General features: G+C 44.2%; 2 protein-coding genes across 3 annotated transcripts in view; one reads left to right on the forward strand and one right to left on the reverse strand.

Moving 5' to 3' along the window:
* Positions 1 to 19106, reverse strand: part of LOC122938780 — a 291534-nt gene that overhangs the window by 236122 nt on the left and 36306 nt on the right. The window lies entirely within an intron of this gene.
* On the forward strand, positions 13680 to 17671 carry LOC122938802. The gene is made up of 2 exons (XM_044294589.1): positions 13680 to 14149; positions 17157 to 17671. Exons 1-2 carry the CDS (start codon positions 13757 to 13759, stop codon positions 17511 to 17513), a joined length of 750 nt encoding a protein of 249 aa, XP_044150524.1. The 5' UTR covers positions 13680 to 13756; the 3' UTR covers positions 17514 to 17671.

A 19106-nucleotide genomic window follows, 5' to 3' on the forward strand; every position in this document is an offset into this window, starting at 1 on the left:
TTTATGACTTTACTTGGTCCGTTTACCAGATGGATGAGTGGTTCCATAGGTTCAAAAACCACACCTATGGTCTACTGGGGGCATATGCAATCAAGATGCCATCAGTGTCTGAGATTGAAATACATATCAATTTTTTTAACATTTTAAAACGTTTATTTTTTTAGTTGAGAACATGCCCTCGTGTATTATAAAAGGGATGTACACACACCTGGAGGGACAAAGGGAAAAATATCATAATGCATGTTTTTCCCAAAAATCATAGAATTATCTGTAAATGGATTGAGCAGGTTCCGGATTCCAGACAAAATGGATTCCAGACAAAAACATGACCATTATCGATTGTGCTATAAGCACTTTGAATATTTTGCTTATGAAGAAGGTGGCTTACGTAAAAAATTACATCCTGACGTCGTGCCCACCATTTTCCCTAAAACCCTTGATAGTACACAGTATTCGTCAGATGCAACCGCAGGGACAGCCAAAGAAAGCCAATCAACCTCAGAATCATTCCTGAGTTCAGACTCGTGATCTGCTACCCCTTCTGCACATATTTTTGAAGAAATAGTCGGTGGACAAAGTAGCGCTGCAGCTGTATTAGTGCCCACGTTACCGATTACGCCATCTGTCAGAAGAAGAACTAAAAAAAGAAAGCAAATCTGCCTAATACCCAAGTTATGTCATATCCTGTTATTTCAACAGGTAACGTAATTCTGACAGGGGAAATGAATCTGCTTTGAAGCATGATACAACTGCACCTACCATTGACTGTTACTGTAACATATACTGATGTTCAGATTGCTAGTCAGAGTTTGCCATCAAAGGAAGACAAAGCGACCAATACAGACTTGTAATGGTCAGAAGATCACAATAGATTTGTTTTTGATACCAGTTTTGTTAAAAAAAAAAAAAAGTCAATATTGGTATTCAAACTTAAAAAAAAAACTCTCGACAACATGGAACACAGTGCCGTTTATTGGTGGAATCGTTTAAAATTGTCAATGCACCTGTTTCAAGAGTGACTAAGAGAAGAGTAACATCTATTGAAAAACCATCAATGAAAACGGATAAAGCGCATTTGAATGAAACAAAGAGTTCAGATAATGGGCACAGTGAACTGTCTTCTGAAGCAGATATTGAACAGTCAGACAGATCTGACAATAGCAATAATGATTCCGTCAAGGAAGACATAGAAGCCATAGACCTGTCGCAAAGTATATTTTCATCCAACCCCATTTGAGTGCATCCAAAATGTGCAGCAGAATAGAAATCCCACCTATGTCACCTTTTGAAAAAAACAAGAAATAGGCTGGCACAGAAACATGAAGGGCAAGATGAAATTGAAGAAGACACACAGTTTACTTTGGTTGACATTTTGGAATCGCAGGACGAGGAAGATGAGGATTTATCTGCATTCATTGATGATGAGAGCGAAACACTAGAGGAAGTAACTACAGATCCGGATCAAATGGATATTCTAGGTGGCGATATAAAAGACCCTGTGGCAGATAAAAAAAAATTGTCTTTCGAAGTTGCCTGGAAAGTTTGATCTCTATACCAGGCCAGTACAGAAAAACATGTGGTACAAAACTAACACATGAAGATGAGACAGATGGGATCAGCTATAAACTTGGATGTAAAATGTGTACGGGGACACATTCAACAACTGTGGACCAGCCAGCCTATCGAATTGCGGCTGGCAACCTTATCTTGTCCAGTGCAATTGTTCTAAGTCAGGGATGCCCAACCAGTGGCCCTCCAGCTGTTGCAAAACTACAACTCCCAGCATGCCCGGACAGCCTAGAGCTATCAGCCAACAGGAGGGTATGATGGGAATTGTAGTTTTACAACAGCTGCAGGGCCACAGGTTGAGCATCCCAGTTCTAAGTGGTAGACATTTCCAGAAAATAAAAAATTTATTTGAGCTAATCAATGTGTCAATGATATCAAAGTCAACTCATTACTCAGCCCAAGTATATCTTTCCGATTATAAGCGAAGAATGGCAAAAAGAACGTGCCCAAATAATATCCACACTGGGAAGGACACTGGTATGCTTGGCAGGGGGCGGTCCTGGTTTTTCGGCAAAATATTGCATCTACACAATTATGGAGACAGACCCTGGAAAAATACTCGACTTCAGTGTACAACAAATTATTCCACCAGCCACTTCTGTAAGTCTTGAAAAAAAAGGTTTTAAAGATACTATTGACCGAATTATTGTCAGCAAGGTTAATGTGTGAATAGTGGCAACTGATCGGCATGTAGGCATACAAAAAATTATAAAAGAAGAATATCCATGTATCAGTCTGTAATTCGATGTATGGCATCTGGCCAAGTCGGTTGGACAGAAGCCCCTAACTGCTTCTAAAAGCAAACATTGTGCCTCACTGTCGCCATGGATACCATCCATTAAAAATCATCTTTGGTGGTGCTCCAGAAACTGTGATGCAGACCCAGCTGAATTAGTAGTAAGATGGAAGTGATAAATATTCATGAATGGGAATTTGAAAATGAGTACTCAGGGTGCCATCATCAACCCGGAATACAGGATACAAAGAGGCTCAGTGTCGACTCCACCGTATATGACCAACTAAAAAGTATTGTTATAAATCAATCACTTCTGAAGGACGTCGAACATCTTAGTTTTTTTTTTCCACACCGGAGAATTATAGCAGTGGCGTAACTAGAAATGACTGGGCCCCACAGCAAATTTTTGAATGGGCCCCCAACCCTGAAACATCTGTGCAACCACCTCCACCCTTTTAATCCCAATTCCTGTGGCGAGTCAAGATATCGCTCGCAGACGAGGCCTGACAGCCACTCCATCCGTTATCTACAGTGCCTCTGTATATAATGTAATTGTATAATACAGTTGAGGAGGCCCAGACAATAAAATCTTTTAGTCCTCCTCCTGTATGGGTCCCTTCTGAGTTCGGGCCCCAAAGCAACCGCTTCCCCTATAGCTACGCCCATGAATTAGAGGTTTTCCATTAAAATGTACTCAAGTACCATCCTAAATGGGATACATTTTTATTATAATGCCATGCTTGCTAGAACAACGCTAGCTAGAAAATAAAAAATATGTAAAGCTATTGTAACATAACAACAAATTATTTTAAAAAGTGTTTAATAAAAAAAATATTTTTTTTATAGATGTCCCCGGTGGTACCTACATGTGTGAAAGGCTGTGTTGATAGAGGGATTCATATATGCAAATTATCGGTATTGATACCCACTTTTGTGCCCCCTTTACCAGACCTACTTTTGTTACAGGGATATTCAAATAACATACACTGGTGGCGTATCTGTAGGATATATCCCCACGGAATGATAGGTGTGGGTCTAGCACCTATGGGAACAATCAGCCATCTGGTAAACAAACCCAGTAAAGTCCTGGATGGGCGGACAGTGCTTGCGGAGCAGTACTACATTGATTCAGATATTGACATTGAAAATTGCTTGTAATTAAAAAGTCTAAACAATGAATTCACTTTTTAATTATTTATTTATAATAATTTAAAAATATTATACAGTGGGATGCGAAAGTTTGGGCAACCTTGTTAATCGTCATGATTTTCCTGTATAAATCGTTGGTTGTTACGATAAAAAATGTCAGTTAAATATATCATATAGGAGACACACACAGTGATATTTGAGAAGTGAAATGAAGTTTATTGGATTTACAGAAAGTGCTATAATTGTTTAAAGGGACTCTGTCACCACTTTCTAACCCCCACTTTTAAAACTATAGTTCTGTCCATGGAGCCCCTGTGATTTCAATGGTGGTGTTATATGCGAAATCCGCAGGCTCGTTTTGGTAAAAAAACCTTTTATCTAACCTGTCAGTCATGATGATAAGGTGCCCAGGGCGTTTCTCCTGGTCTGAACATGCCGCCAGCCGCCGCCGCCGTTGGTGCCCAGCTCCTCCTCTGCCTTGAATTTGCGCCGCCTGAATGTCAGGAAATACGCCTCCGGCTCTCCCTCAGTCCCCCCTCCTTCTTTTCTAAGATCCCGCGCGTGCAGCAGTGTTCGCGTTAGCGGGAGGTTGAGCGATGTGCGCGTGCGCATGCGCATGCGCACTTCGCTCAATGAGGCTGAATCGAAAAGTCCGCACGGGCGCATCAGGCACAGGCCTGTGCGCACGCGCAAAATTTTAGAAAAGGAGGGGGGACTGAGGGAGAGCCGGAGGCGTATTTCTTGACATTCAGGCGGCGCAAATTCAAAGCAGAGGAGGAGCTGGGCACAAACGGCGGCGGCGGCATGTTCAGACCGGGAGAAACGCCCTGGGCACCTTATCATCATGACTGACAGGTTAGATAAAAGGTTTTTTTACCAAAACGAGCCTGCGGATTTCGCATATAACACCACCATTGAAATCACAGGGGCTCCATGGACAGAACTATAGTTTTAAAAGTGGGGGTTAGAAAGTGGTGACAGAGTCCCTTTTAAACACAATTAGCAGGTGCATAAATTTGGGCACCACAAAAAAGAAATGAAATCAATATTTAGTAGATGCTCCTTTTTCAGAAATTACAGCCTCTAACCGCTTCCTGTAGGTTCCAATGAGAGTCTGGATTCTGGTTGAAGGTATTTTGGACCATTCCTCTTTAAAAAAAAAACATCTTTAGTTCATTCAGGATTGATGGCTTCCGAGCATGGACAGCTCCCTTTAAGTCACACCACAGATTTACAATTATATTCAGGTCTGGGGACTGAGATGGCCATTCTAGTATGTTGTACTTGTTCTTCTGCATAAATGCCTTAGTGGATTTTGAGCAGTGTTTAGGGTCGTTGTCTTGTTGAAAGATCCAGCCCCGGCTCAGCTTCAGCTTTTTCACTGATTCCTGGACATTGGTCTCCAGAATCTGCTGATACGGAGTGGAATCTATGCGTCCCACAACTTTAACAAGATTCCCAGTCCCTGCACTGACCACACAGCCCCACAGCATGATGGAACCACCACCATATTTTACTGTAGGTAGCAGGTGTTTTTCTTGGAATGCTGTGTTCTTTTTCCTCCATGCATAACGCCCCTTGTTATGGCCAAATAACTCAATTTTAGTTTCATCAGTCCACAGCACCTTATTCCAAAATGAAGCTGGCTTGTCCAAATGTGCTTTAGCCCACCTCAAGCGGCACTTTTTGTGCTGTGGGTGGATAAAAGGCTTCCTCTGCATCACTCTCGCATACAGCATCTCCTTGTGTAAAGTGCGCCGAATGGTTGAACGATGCACAGTGACTCCATCTGCAGCAAGATGATGTTGTAGGTCTTTGGTGCTGGTCTGTGGGTTGACTCTGACTGTTCTCACCATTCGTCGCTTCTGTCTATCCGAGATTTTTCTTGGTCTGCCACTTTGAGCCTTAACTTGAACTGAGCTAACTGAGCTTGTGGTCTTCCATTTCCTCAATATGTTCCTAACTGTGGAAACGGACAGCGGAAATCTCTGAGACAGCTTTCTGTATCCTTCCCCTAAACCATGATGGTGAACAATCTTTGTCTTCAGGTCATTTGAGAGTTGTTTTGAGACCCCCATGTTGCTACTCTTCAGAGAAAATTAAAAGAGGAATGAAACTTACAATTGACCCCCTTAAATACTCTTTCTCACAATTGGATCCACCTGTGTATGTAGGTCAGGGGTCACTGAGCTTACCAAGCCAATTTGAGTTCCAATAATTAGTTCTAAAGGTTTTGAAATCAATACAATGACAACAACAGAGTCCACATGTCTGCACCTGCCTAATTTTGTTTAAACAATTATAGCACTTTCTGTAAATCCAATAAACTTAATTTCACTTCTCAAATATCACTGTGTGTGTCTCCTATATGATATATTTAATTGACATATTTTTTTGTAACAACCAACGATTTATACAGGAAAAACATGACGATTAACAAGGTTGCCCAAACTTTCGCATCCCACTGTGTGTGTGTGTGTGTATATGTATATATGTATGTATGTGTGTGTGTGTGTGTGTGTGTGTATATATATATATATATATATATATATATATATATATACACTCACCTAAAGAATTATTAGGAACACCTGCTGTATTTCTAATTATTGCGATTATCTGGTCAACCAATCACATGGCAGTTGCTTCGATGCATGTCGGGTTGTGGTCCTGGTCAAGACAATCTCCTGAGCTCCAAATTGAATGTCAGAATGGGAAAGAAAGGTGATTTATGCAATTTTGATCGTGGCATGGTGGTTGGTGCCAGACGGGCCGGTTTGAGTATTTCACAATCTGCTCAGTTACTGGGATTTTCACGCACAACCATTTCTAGGGTTTACAAAGAATGGTGTGAAAAGGGAAAAACATCCAGTATGCGGCCGTCCTGTGGGCGAAAATGCCTTGTTGATGCTAGAGGTCAGAGGAGAATGGTCCGACTGATTCAAGCTGATAGAAGAGCAACGTTGACTGAAATAACCACTCATTACAACCGAGGTCTGCAGCAAAGCATTTGTGAAGCCACAACATGCACAACCTTGAGGCGGATGGGCTACAACAGCAGAAGACCCCACTGGGTACCACTCATCTCCACTACAAATAGAAAAAAGAGGCTTCAATTTGCACAAGCTCACCAAAATTGGACTGTTGAAGACTGGAAAAATGTTGCCTGGTCTGATGATTCTCGATTTCTGTTGAGACATTCAAATGGTAGAGTCCGAATTTGGCATAAACAGAATGAGAACATGCATCCATCATGCCTTGTTAACACTGTGCAGGCTGGTGGTGGTGTAATGGTGTGGGGGATGTTCTGGGCACACTTTAGGCCCCTTAGTGCCAATTGGCCATCGTTTAAATGCCACGGGCTACCTGAGCATTGTTTCTGACCATGTCCATCCCTTCATGACTACTTCATGATGAGTTCACTGTACTAAAATAGCCCCACAGTCACCAGATCTCAACCTAATAGAGCATCTTTGGGATGTGGTGGAACGGGAGCTTCGTGCCCTGGATGTGCATCCCTCAAATCTCCATCAACTGCAAGATGCTATCCTATCAATATGGGCCAACATTTCTAAAGAATGCTATCAGCACCTTGTGGAATCAATGCCACGTAGAATTAAGGCAGTTCTGAAGGCAAAAGGGGGTCCAACACCGTATTAGTATGGTGTTCCTAATAATACTTTAGGTATTTTAGGTATGTGTGTGTGTGTATGTATATATATATATATATATATATATATATATATATATATATATATGTATGTGTATATATATATATATATATATATATATATACAATTTTAGCAGAATAACTCCAAACTGAAAACAAGGTAAAAATTGGAAATTAAAATTATGTACTAAAAATTGTGAGTGCTTTGGTGGTGTTTCTGTCCATGCCTCCGCACCGCAAAAAATTAGAACTTGCTCTATATTTTGGCGGTGCGGACGGATCACGGACCTATTCAAGTTGAATTGGTCTCGATCCGTCCTGGCCGCCGCACAGACGTTGCCCTTGTATTGTGGACCGCAAATTGCTGTCCCCAATGCACGGAACGGACGCACAACGGCCGTGTGCATGAGGCCTTGTTACACAGGGTGGGATCAGTATCCGTACATGTTTTCCGAGGTATCCATAAATCCAGGTGGTAAATTGTCAATAAGCTGTAAGTCGAAGCCAAATAAAAAATAAATGCTATCCAGCTGTATTGCCAGACATAGCTATTTATCTTGATGGAAGAAAGTACACTCTCACATCGGCAGTGGGATTGACTGGCTGTAAATACAACTTTTAGAAATGTCAGCCACCGCCCCTACCCCACAAGCACTGTGGATGTCACTACCAGTGATGGTCAGTTCGCAGTGTTTGCCAGCGAACACATGCGGGCTGCCATCTTTAGTAAGGTAGACTCACCCCCGTAGAAATGCCTATTCTTGTCTGTAATTACAGACAAGAATAGGACATGTTCTATTTTTTTTCCAGGGCCGCAGACCGGAAGATCGGCAGCACGCTCCAGAAATATCTGCTGTCCGCATCCATTCCTGCCCCATAGAAAATGAATGGGTCCGTACCCGTTCCACAATTTGCGGAATGGATGTGGACCCATTATTATGGATGTGTGAATGGAGCCTTAGAAGCAGGAAACCAGGAAGTGAACAGCAGAGCGGCTGCAGGGGAGGAGGAATTAGTGGATGGGAAAACCCCTTTAAGGACTTTATATGTCTTGGTTATCTGCTTATTAAAAAAAAATATAATAACTTCACTTTTGAGCTTTGGAACCAATTGCTGGTTTTGCATAGAGTTGTAGACTCAAATTACAATGGTTTCAACTTACAATGTTCGTCTCAGAACCAATTAATATTGTAACTTCAGGGACCACTGTTCTTCTCAAGGACACATGGGACCACATTCAATTCCACAAAAACCCTTGTTACTGGAGATGTATATACCCAGATACATAAAAGAGACAGTAGGTCCCAGGATCCTGAGGGAGGGGACTACTTCCTTTACATTCTCTATTTCTACCATACTCAACAGCATCATTCCTGAAAATGTGCTGAATTCACCAATGATTTCCACCACCTCCTATAATGAATCCTGAGTACCCCCTAGAAAAAGCAGCTGGTCCTCTACATACAAAGAATTCTTTACACACATCCAGGGCCGGCGCTTCCATAGAGGCAAGGGGGGCAATTGCCCCCGAGTCCTTAGGGGCTCCCCGTGCCGGCTCGCAACTAACCATAGGCAGGCAGGACAGTCAGTGTCACACGGAGATGAGCGCTTCCATTGTCCTCAGGACAGCGATACAGATGTCTATGCTGCGGCAGGGGAGGGAGAGGTGTGTCCCTTCCCCTTCCTCTGATAGGCTGCAGGCACTAGGCCTGCAGCTTATCAGAGGCCGGCGCTGCCTGAGGCCTGAGCCGTACAGCATGGGACACAGGCCGGAAGAGACTGCATCGCATCGCTGCCAAGGAGGTAAGTATTAGTGTTTTTGGTTTTTTTCCTGTACAATACTGGTGGCTACTGGCACATGATGGGGGGCTCTGGCTACTGGCACATGATATAGGGGGGCTCTGGCTACTGGCACATGATATTGCAGCGTCCCACTATGTGTGTGTGGGCACTGCTTAAAAGCACTTTTTACTTTATTAAAAGCACTAGGTTGTAATGTATGATTTTGTATGTATGTATGTATCTGCAAAATCCCTGTTAACAGGCCTATTAGGTGTAATTTATACATCCCACCACTAGATGGGGATAGAGTTCAGGTTATATATATAGGTTAGGCCTAGTGAGGAGTTCTGAGTCCAGATCCTTGGAGTAAAGATGTAGTTCAGAAGAGAGCAGATATGAGGGAGTCAGATCAGATTAGTGGGGGAGAATGTAGAGTGAAGACTGCATGACACAGATTAGTGAGTGGAGCCAACTTCGCTATGTGGTAGTACCAAGGTGTGAGGCACAGAAGAGCGTTTTCCTTCTGTGGCCGGACTGTAGACTTGCATCCCTGAACAGTAGGAGAAGAGTTTGCCTCCCTGGAAACGAAACAAGCATTCCTAGGAATTCATCGGTGATAAGAGCCATTATTGAGGGACACAGACACCTTTGCATGGTGGAGGTTTATAGCTTCTGGCAGCCACATCAAACTTTTGAGAGACAGTTGAGTTTTCCTGTCCAAGATATTCAGCTTGTAGGGAAAGACAAGGAATAGTATCCAAAGCATCTAAAGGAACCAGGTACACCTAACCCACTGCTCTAAAACCACGAAACCTAAACAGCCTAAAACAGTGGATTTTGCAGAATTACCTCTGTATCATCTAGAGACTGCATATTTGTACTGCTGCAGCTAAAAGACATCCAAAGTAAAAGTTGTGAGTTGTACCTTACCACTGTCTACCTCATTATTAACACTTATGGTTGTACCACCATTAACAGTACTGGTGTCACGACGAAAACCATCAAGGGACTCAGCCGCAACAAGCACCCTAAGCACCCCTAACATCAAGGGCACCTCAACCTCCTTCTTGGCTGATGCTTCCTACCACAGAGCGTGCCCCGGAGGATTTCGTGCTGTCCACCTCAACACTGTGCTGCCGGCCCAGGGGGGCTATCTGCTAACCGTGAGTAAACTGATGAACTGTGTGTTATATTATTTGGCCCCTCATCGTTCCACAGTGCACCTCACGTGTTCCCCCTGCGACTGGCTGCTGCAATATGGGGGGGGGGTGCTCTTATTACTGGCACATGATTGGGGGGCATCTATGAGGGCACATTTTACTGGCACATTTTTGGGGGACATCTATGGGGGCACTTATTACTGGCACATTATTGGGGGCACTTCTTACTGGCAAATTATTGGGGGCACTTCTTACTGGCACATTATTGGGGGAACTTCTTACTGGCACATTATTGGGGGAACTTCTTACTGGCACATTATTGGCCTCCCTAAACAATTTTTATTGAAGGTTTTTCGATTTTTAACATTAAAAACATGTAAAAGCTAATGTAGGGAATAAAGAAGATTTATGCAAAATGAGAAGAAGCCTGACACACCAGGCAAACGTATGAGAGGATTGTGCACAGACGCATGAACTATATATAGCGGTATTATTCACCACACCGTCATGTTAACGGGGCCATCATGGTCAACAGGAAGTGCTAGGCAGGAAAACCCTGATAACAGACAGAACAAACAGGGGAGACAGACCAATGACAAACTGCGGAGAGAAGGGGGACTTGGAGGGACTCTCGCAGGACGGCAGACACCGCAAATACCATTTACATAGGTGGGAGTACTGTACACTAATGTGTGGCCGCAAGAAAATCAGAGGAGTAAGCACAGGGAGTAATATAGAGAACAGCAAGCAGTGAAGCCCAGACTGAGAGACACGTAAGTCACGAGAGACAGACTGTTATATAGAGAGCAGGAATAGTCCGACCAACGAGACCAAATCTCCAGGAACCGATTATGACGACCTGTAGTAATGGAAATTAGTTTCTCATTAGAGGGGTTGTCCTGGAAAAGATAATGATGACTTATCCTCAGGATACGGGGGTCCGAGTACCAGCACAGCCCCCCCCCCCCCTCTCCCCCATCAGCTGTTTCAGGAAGCCACTGCTCGCTCTGGAGCTCTGGTGATCAATTCAGGCTCCAGACAGCTTACCAAGGACAGGGCCGTATATTGTATAGTGGCAGTGCTTGGTATTGCAGATCAGCTCCATTGAATTGAATGGGGCTGAGCTGCAACTAGACCATGTGACTGATGTACAGTACAGTGATGTCACTGACCATATGACCAATGTACAGTGATGTCACTAGTCACATGACCAATGTACAGTGATGTCACTAGTCACATGACCAATGTACAGTGATGTCACTAGTCACATGGCCAATGTACAGTGATACAAAAGAAAGTTAAGCAGCACTCCCAGCCCCTTAGTGGGATAAATCCATATTCAATGTTCAAGTCACCTGGTATGCATCCAGGACCATGCGGTGCAGACGGTGAGGGGTCCTGGCTCGGGATCCCAGTAGAAACAGCAATGTAGAGAAATCTGCAGCACTAATCCAATTCAATCAGTGGTGTTTTATTTAGTAGTTAGGCAGCATACATAGCGGCGTTTCGACCCTCAGGTCTTTATCATTGTTAATAGAATTGACTCCGGCCTGTGTCTCCCCAAGAACATCCAGCAAAGAACAGCAGAGTCGAACAAACCAGTCATGCAGCTGGAATCTTGGGATAAACAAGACACTGGCAATTACTCCCAACCAGTCAAATAAATGACGATAGAAGCACGGACCACTTAGAAATTACTGGCACATAAGCCATCACCATTCAGTGACACCACTTTAACACAGCACCAGACACCAGCTCCAGACCTCAAAGCTTTATCCTGGAACCCGACTTCTTTCCCAGACTTGGCATGAGCTCAGACTCCTGGTGCAGCAGCGAGGTGGGTGAAATGCATCACTACACCTTACCTTGCTAAACACATGCTTACATCCACATGCCCCCAGTATTTATAATGTCCCCAGTAGTTATAGTGGCCCCTGTATTTATAACACCCACTATAGTGTCCCCAGTATTTATAATACCCTCTATAGTGCCCCTAGTATTTATAATGCTACCTGTAGTGCCCCTGGTATTTATAACATCCCCTATAGTGCCCACAGTATTTATAATACGCCAGTAGTGCCTACAGTATTTATAATAGTCCCTATAGTGCCTCCAGTATTTATAATACCACCTATAGCGCCCCCAGTATTTATAATACCTCTATAGAGCCCCCAGTATTTATAATAACCCTGTAGTGCCTCCAGTATTGCTAATGCCCCCTATAGTGCCCCCAGTATTTATAATCCCCCCTGTAGTGCCCCTGGTATTTATAACACTCCCTATAGTGCCCTAGTATTTATAATACCCCCTATAGTACCCCCAGTATTTAAAATACCCCTTATAGTGCCCCCAGTATTTATAATACCCCCTTTAGCACCCCCAGAATTTATAATACCCTCTATAGTTAGCCTACTATTTATAATACCCCCTATAGTGCCCCTGTTATTTATAATACCCTCATAGTGCCCCCAGTATTTATAATACCCCCTATAGATCCCCTAGTATTTATAATACTCCCTATAGTGCCCCTAGTATTTATAATATGCCATATAGTGCCCTTTATATTTATAATACCCTATGTAGCGCCCCCAGTATTTACAATACCTCCTATAGTGTCCCCGATATTTATAATACCTTCCTATAGCCCCCCAGTATTTATAATACCCCCTATGGTGCCTCCAGTATTTATACACTCAATGCTCAGTCATCTGGTGGACCCCTATACTCAGTCATCTGGTGAGAACACATGCTCAGACACCTAAAGGACACACATGCTCAGTCATCTGGGGGACCCACACTCTCAGTCATCTAGTGGACCCACACGCTCAGCCATCTGTTTGATGCACATGCTCAGCCATCTGGTGGACCCGCATGCTCAGTCATCAGGTGCATCCACACCCAGTCATCAGGTGGACCTGCACACCCAGTCATCAGGTGGACCCACACGCTCAGCCATCTGGTGAACCCACATGCTCAGCCATCTGATGGACCCACTAGCTCAGTCATCTCGTGGACGCACATGCTTAGCCATCTGGTGGACCTGCACGCTCAGTCATCAGGTGGACCCACATGCTCAGCCGTTTGGTGGACCCACACGCTCAGCCATCTGGTGGACCCACGCGCTCAGTCATCTGTTGGACCAGCATGCTCAGTTATCTTGCTAATCTGCATGCTCATTCATCTGAAGGACACGCACGTCTTCCCCCCTCCCTCCCCACAGCCAGGTCTCTGCATACAGATCCTCTGTTCACTGCAGGACAGTCAATAGAAATAACTTTGAGCCTTACTTGTTAGGGGGGAGCAGAGCCTCAGGAGGAGAATGGGAGTATAAGTAAGAAGAGTCCTTCAGTAAGGAGTGTAATAAAGGACTATAACGTTGGCTGCCAGGGGGGCAGGAAACTGATCATGTTTAGAGCCCATTCCTAAGAAACTTCATTGTGGGACACATGGACAAAGCAAAAAATTGTGTTAGAAAATCTGTAAATTAAATTAAAACTGCAATTAACAGCTTTTCAGGACTTTTGTTATGAAATCATTAAGGGGTTAAAGTCAGGAAATTGTGACCTCCTCAGCACATCCCATTCGAATATGAAAGGAAGTGGTGAATGCAGAAACCGCTTTTTCTCCGTCAGATTTTCATCATTTCTCATCAGCCGTTAGAAGCAACATCCAGATCTCCTCCACATATTGATGAAGATGTCTTCTCCCGAGAAGAGACCGAGCCTTGTCCATCTGCAGAGGCTTCGCACCCCGGCTCTGATTGTCCTGCTGCTCTTCGTGGAGACGCTGCTGGGGTTGAGGTTTGAGTGTCCTGAGTTAGAAGAAACGGGGATTGTCTACTGCCTCCTGTATTTATTCCTGCCGGCATCTTTCTTAGTTATTTCTAATTTACTGCTCAGATCAAGAAGAACTTCCAGTGCGTCTCTACCACCACCGGATGCCCATATTATGTATCTCATCATAGAACTCGGGAAAGCTCCTCTGATCTGGGTCTTCATCATTCTGCTCAATCGGGAGTTTCTCTCCTGCCTCTTTAGAAATGTGCACACTGTTATACAACGTCGGCTCTTCCCTTCCTTACAGGTGAGGATTAATGAGGGTGTGATAGGCCAAAAGGAAACCGCTTATCTTATATCTGACTGAGACGTCTATACAGTGACTGCTGCTTGAATATTTGTGATCATAAATTTGATTTACTGTAAACTTACATCAAATTTTTACACAAGTCCTAAAAGTAAAAAAAGAAGTCATAAATAAAAGACCTGGAGGAAAATGGTCCAATATCACATGTCTGAGAGCGGTAAAAGTATGTTAACCCCTGCTTTCAGTATCTGGTGTGACCCCTTTGTTTCCGGTAATTGTTGATTAGTCCTACACATCAAATTGGAGGAATTCTAACATGTCCTGCATGTTGACAACAGCTTTGGAGGAGAAATTGATCAACAGGTCAGAGTTCTCTTTCCTATTACCAGAACATCCCATTTTGGCTAAATTTTTTATCCTGCTGAAAATACATGCAGGGACTAGCCCCTGAAGGGTAGACCTATTGTGTCAGGGGTAGATAGCCTGACGGCCAACATGAGCACATATGTTGACACCATCTTAAGACCATTTGTGGTTAGAGACACAATTAAGGTACTTAGGAGACTTGATGGTATCCACTGTAATGAAGGGACCTTCAAGTCTAGCCTCGATGTAGAGGCACTCTACAGCTTCATTGCACCTCATCTGGGCTGTAGAGCAGTGCACACCTTCATAGAACAGAGAGGGGATCACCTCTCTAGAATTAATGTATTTGTCGAGAATCTTACCCAGTTCATTCTTGAACATAGTGTTTCTGTTTACCAAGCAGATCTTCCACCACCTCAGAGGTATGACCATGGGCAGTGCCTGTGCCCCCACTCATGCCACTCTATCTCTTCCTGGGCTGGTGGGAGAAGGAATAAGTATTTTGTGACACCATGGACTACTGGAGATCTCGGATCCTGTTATGGATCCGGTACATAGATGACATTTTGCTGCTATGGAACGCTGATTAGAACGAATTCAAGGAGTTTGTTTCCATACTGAACCAATTGGGCCTCTTATTTTGCATCAGAAATCGATGCTGTCAGTATATCATTTTTGGATCTATCACCATCAACAGCAGTGGCAAAATAACTGCAAACATGTACTGCAAAAGCACTGCAACAAACAGCTTGCTGCTCTGGGATAGTGGACATTCTATAACCCTAAAGTGCGGTATTCAAGAGCCCGCAGAAATTGATCCGAATTCAGATTTCAGAAAAGACCTAAAAGCACGGTTTAGTAGGAGATTTAGGGGTGGGGCTGTGACAACTTTTCAGTCACCCAGAGAGGTTGGATGTCACTGCTAAAATGAGATGTGTTATGGATAGGGGGAAAAAAGTAGAGGGTTAGTCGACGACAACCCTGAAGTAAATTGAGGTGTAGTCAGAGATTAACTGGCAGGGCACCAAAGGGTGGATCTGGAGATTCTTTTTGATGGAAGGTGAGAATATAGACAGTGTAAAATGGGGTGTTCAGGGTGTAGAGAGGCTGCCAATGATGGTCACCTATGTGCGGAGACCTGCTACATCATAGGTAAAAGACAAAGACGGGTGAGGCATATATGTAAAAACATATACACCTAAAAAAGTCACCCCACTGTTCATGCTATTATTCATCCCAACTGAAGATGGTGCTACGATTTCCTTAAAAATGGTAGATTATTTCACAGGAGTACATGTAGTAGACCAGATAGAGTGGTATATCTACACCCCTCTATGACCATGGTTTCCCTGAGAGATTCGGGATGCCACTAGCTCACGTTCAGTCCACAGCGTGATAACAGCCAAACATTAAAAACCAATGGAAGATGAAATTAAAATGAAATTGAACTCCCTTCACCAGGGAGGAGTCTTGTGGGATAAAGCTCAAGACATCCACAAAACCACCTCCCTCGCCTGTAGAACCTTCGGAGGAAACAACAGTCTTTTGGATGGTACTTCTTGTCAATTCCTTTATTGTAAAGACAGGTGTAGCTCAAGGCATTTCGAGGCTATCAAGAACCCCTTCCTTGTGTCAATGCCCCGCACATCCCCCACTCCACTTTTTAATGAGCAAAGGACTAAAACCGAAAAGAGGAGGTCCATAGGAGATCACTGGCCGGCGGTGCATATTTACGTGCCTCGCCTTCTTCCCACATCATTTTGAAGCGCATGCGCACAAACCCCCGTGCGCTCCAGATATGCACTCCACAATCCTCCAGCCGTACCCTCCTCCTCTTTCTCCATAATCGCCAAGACGACGCTAGAAGCGATATTTATGAATTTACATAGGGGGCTATTGCTAAAGAAGCCCTCTATGGAAATTTAATTATGTTTTATTTTTAAATAAACTAGTGCGTTCCACCGTGAAACGCATCACTCCCGATACCGGAAGTGACGCCACAGATCCACTTCCTGGCGCTCTTTTTCCCTGCTCCTGTCTGTTGCACGTGTATATAAATCCTGACACATCATTGTTTACTACTGCTCCTGAGGAAGGGGTTCTTGATAGCCCCCAAACGCGTTGAGCTACACTAGTACCGTCCAAAAGTCTGCTGTTTATTCCTAAGATTCTACAGACGAGGGAGGTGGTTTTGTGGGAGTCTTGAGCTTTATCCCACAAGACTCCTCCTTGGTGAAGTAAGTTCAATTTAATTTTAATTTTATCTTCCATTGATTTTTAATGTTTGGCTGTTATTACGCTGTGGACTGAAGGTGAGCTAGTGGCATCCCGAATCTCTCAGGGAAACCACGGATACCGGTCCATAGTCATAGACCGGTACAGATATACCACTCTATCTGGTCTACGTACTCCTCTCGTAGCACCATCTCCAGTTGGGATGAATAGACTGGCGCCAACAGTGTGGTCACTTTTTTAGGTGTATATGTTTTTACATATGCCTCAACCCTTCTTTGTCTTTTAAAAATGAGATGTGGACAGAGAAGAGCACCTGCACTAAGCCTGGAAGGATTGTCTGCTGGGTGGAGTCACCCTTTAAGTTTTCCTCCTTTGTTGTAAATCTGCTACGTTTTATTTCTTACAGATTTGTGGCCTTGTGCTCCTGGTTCTGTGCGTGACGCTGGATTATTATTCACCGCGCTTCCCCTTTCTACAGAAGCACCTGCAGTACTATAATCGCAGGCGGCACGAGGAGCTCGTCCTGCGGGAGATTGAGGTTGTCGTCCAGGAGGCGGCCGATATGAAGAGGAAGGCTTATGCTCAGTCTATGATCAGTCCACATCTGGGTGAATTAAACCCTGAAGACCCAGGGATGCCGGATGTGATGTTACACCTCATACAGCAATATCAGGCCAAGGTCCAGCAGGGATCGGCAGGCGAGAGGAGGGCGGAGCCTACGGAGCAAGGGGGGCAAAGTGAGGGTCCGCTGCAGACCCCGTAGGCGAGCAAAGCTAACCACACCAACAATCATATGGTATATCACTAACGTGTGAGCCCGGGTGCGCTCCAACTGCATAGAAGTAAAGCTCTGCGGAATATGTTGGTGCTATATAAGTAAAATAAATAAGTAAAGCAGAATCATTGTATGGTCCTAATATGTTCAAGATCTCTTATTGCTGTCAGGAAATGATAGCATTCCTTTTCCCATTACCTGTTCAGAGCAGATACTTCTCACAGCTGAGGGTTTGTTACAGTTACATCTATCAGTGCTGCCAGTGCTTTGTGCTCACTGTGTTTATACTGAAGCCACCAAAGAAGGTGGGGTAGGAAAAAAGTCCCAGTGGTGTCCCTGCCTAAAAGCAGAACCCCTGCCCCAACAGGAGCAACTCCACTTCTCAGTGGCCAAACCCTGACTGTCACCCAAATGGCCCTTCTAGTTTCCTCCAAGACTTAGTTCTTGTGCCAACGTGTTTCTCCTTTTAGATAGATGGCTGCTCAGGGGACCAACGGTAGAGGCAAGATGGTCATGATAGTGGCGGCATCAATATGGTGGCGGGTGCTCTGCTTTTAGGCAGGGTTACTGTCAGTAAAAACAGGGACTTTTTTTCACTCACCCCAACTTGTTTGGAGGCTTCAGTATATTTTTGAACCTTGGTACAACAGAACAGAAAAACCACGGTTTAACCCCTGCATTGTGGCTTCATCGGGTTTCTCTTGGCATTGTTTGTTGGCCACCACTGTTGATCTCTGGGCTACTGATACTTCTCTCAGTGATGGAGAGTACTGATACTGAGTACTGATACTAGGACTGATTTAGAGAGTCATCATCCTGTAAAAGCCACCCTGATACTGGTTCCAAGTGTGAAGGCACAAAAACACCACCCACAGCAACCAAGCACAAACATCACGAGACCCTGAAGATACTGAATACAAAAAACTTCTGTATTTATAATTTAATAAAATGTCAAATTGCTCTTCAAACATGGGGCTCATTTGGTTCATGCAAGGTGAGATGGAGAGAGGAGGGTACCCCCTCCCGGGATATAATAGGGGAGAATGCTATTCTACAATACTTGAGACTGTTGTTCTGTGACCTGTGCAGAGGGAGAGTGAGCTATGACCATCACCTACTGACTGCTATGGAGAGTGTAGTGGGCATGCTTTGTGACTGGTATAAAGGGATGGGGGGTACACTGCGACCATCATCAATTCACTTCTGTCAGAGATTGTTGTTGGCATGACCTGTGACCCTTGAAGAGGTCTTTGTGCATGGAGGGGATTACGATGAGCTGTGATCATCATCTATTGACTTCTATCCGATTACATACCTCCCAACTTTGTAAACAAACAAAGAGGGACACGTGCCGCGAAGCCTCGCCTCTAACTCCGACCAAAACATAACTATACACCTGATCCCACCCAGTCCCCTTAATGCCCCTACATAGTAATGATTCCCCCTTCAAGCCACTGCACAGTATTCATGCCCACATTTTGCCTCCTTCACGGAATTATGCCCAGCTGTGCCCCCAGTAATTGTTACAACCAGACAGCTGAGAAGCTCTGACAGAGGCCTTTCAGAACCTCCTCCTTGAGT

The sequence above is a fragment of the Bufo gargarizans genome, chromosome 1 (assembly GCF_014858855.1).
Source record: "Bufo gargarizans isolate SCDJY-AF-19 chromosome 1, ASM1485885v1, whole genome shotgun sequence".
Classification (NCBI taxonomy): Eukaryota; Metazoa; Chordata; class Amphibia; order Anura; family Bufonidae; genus Bufo; species Bufo gargarizans.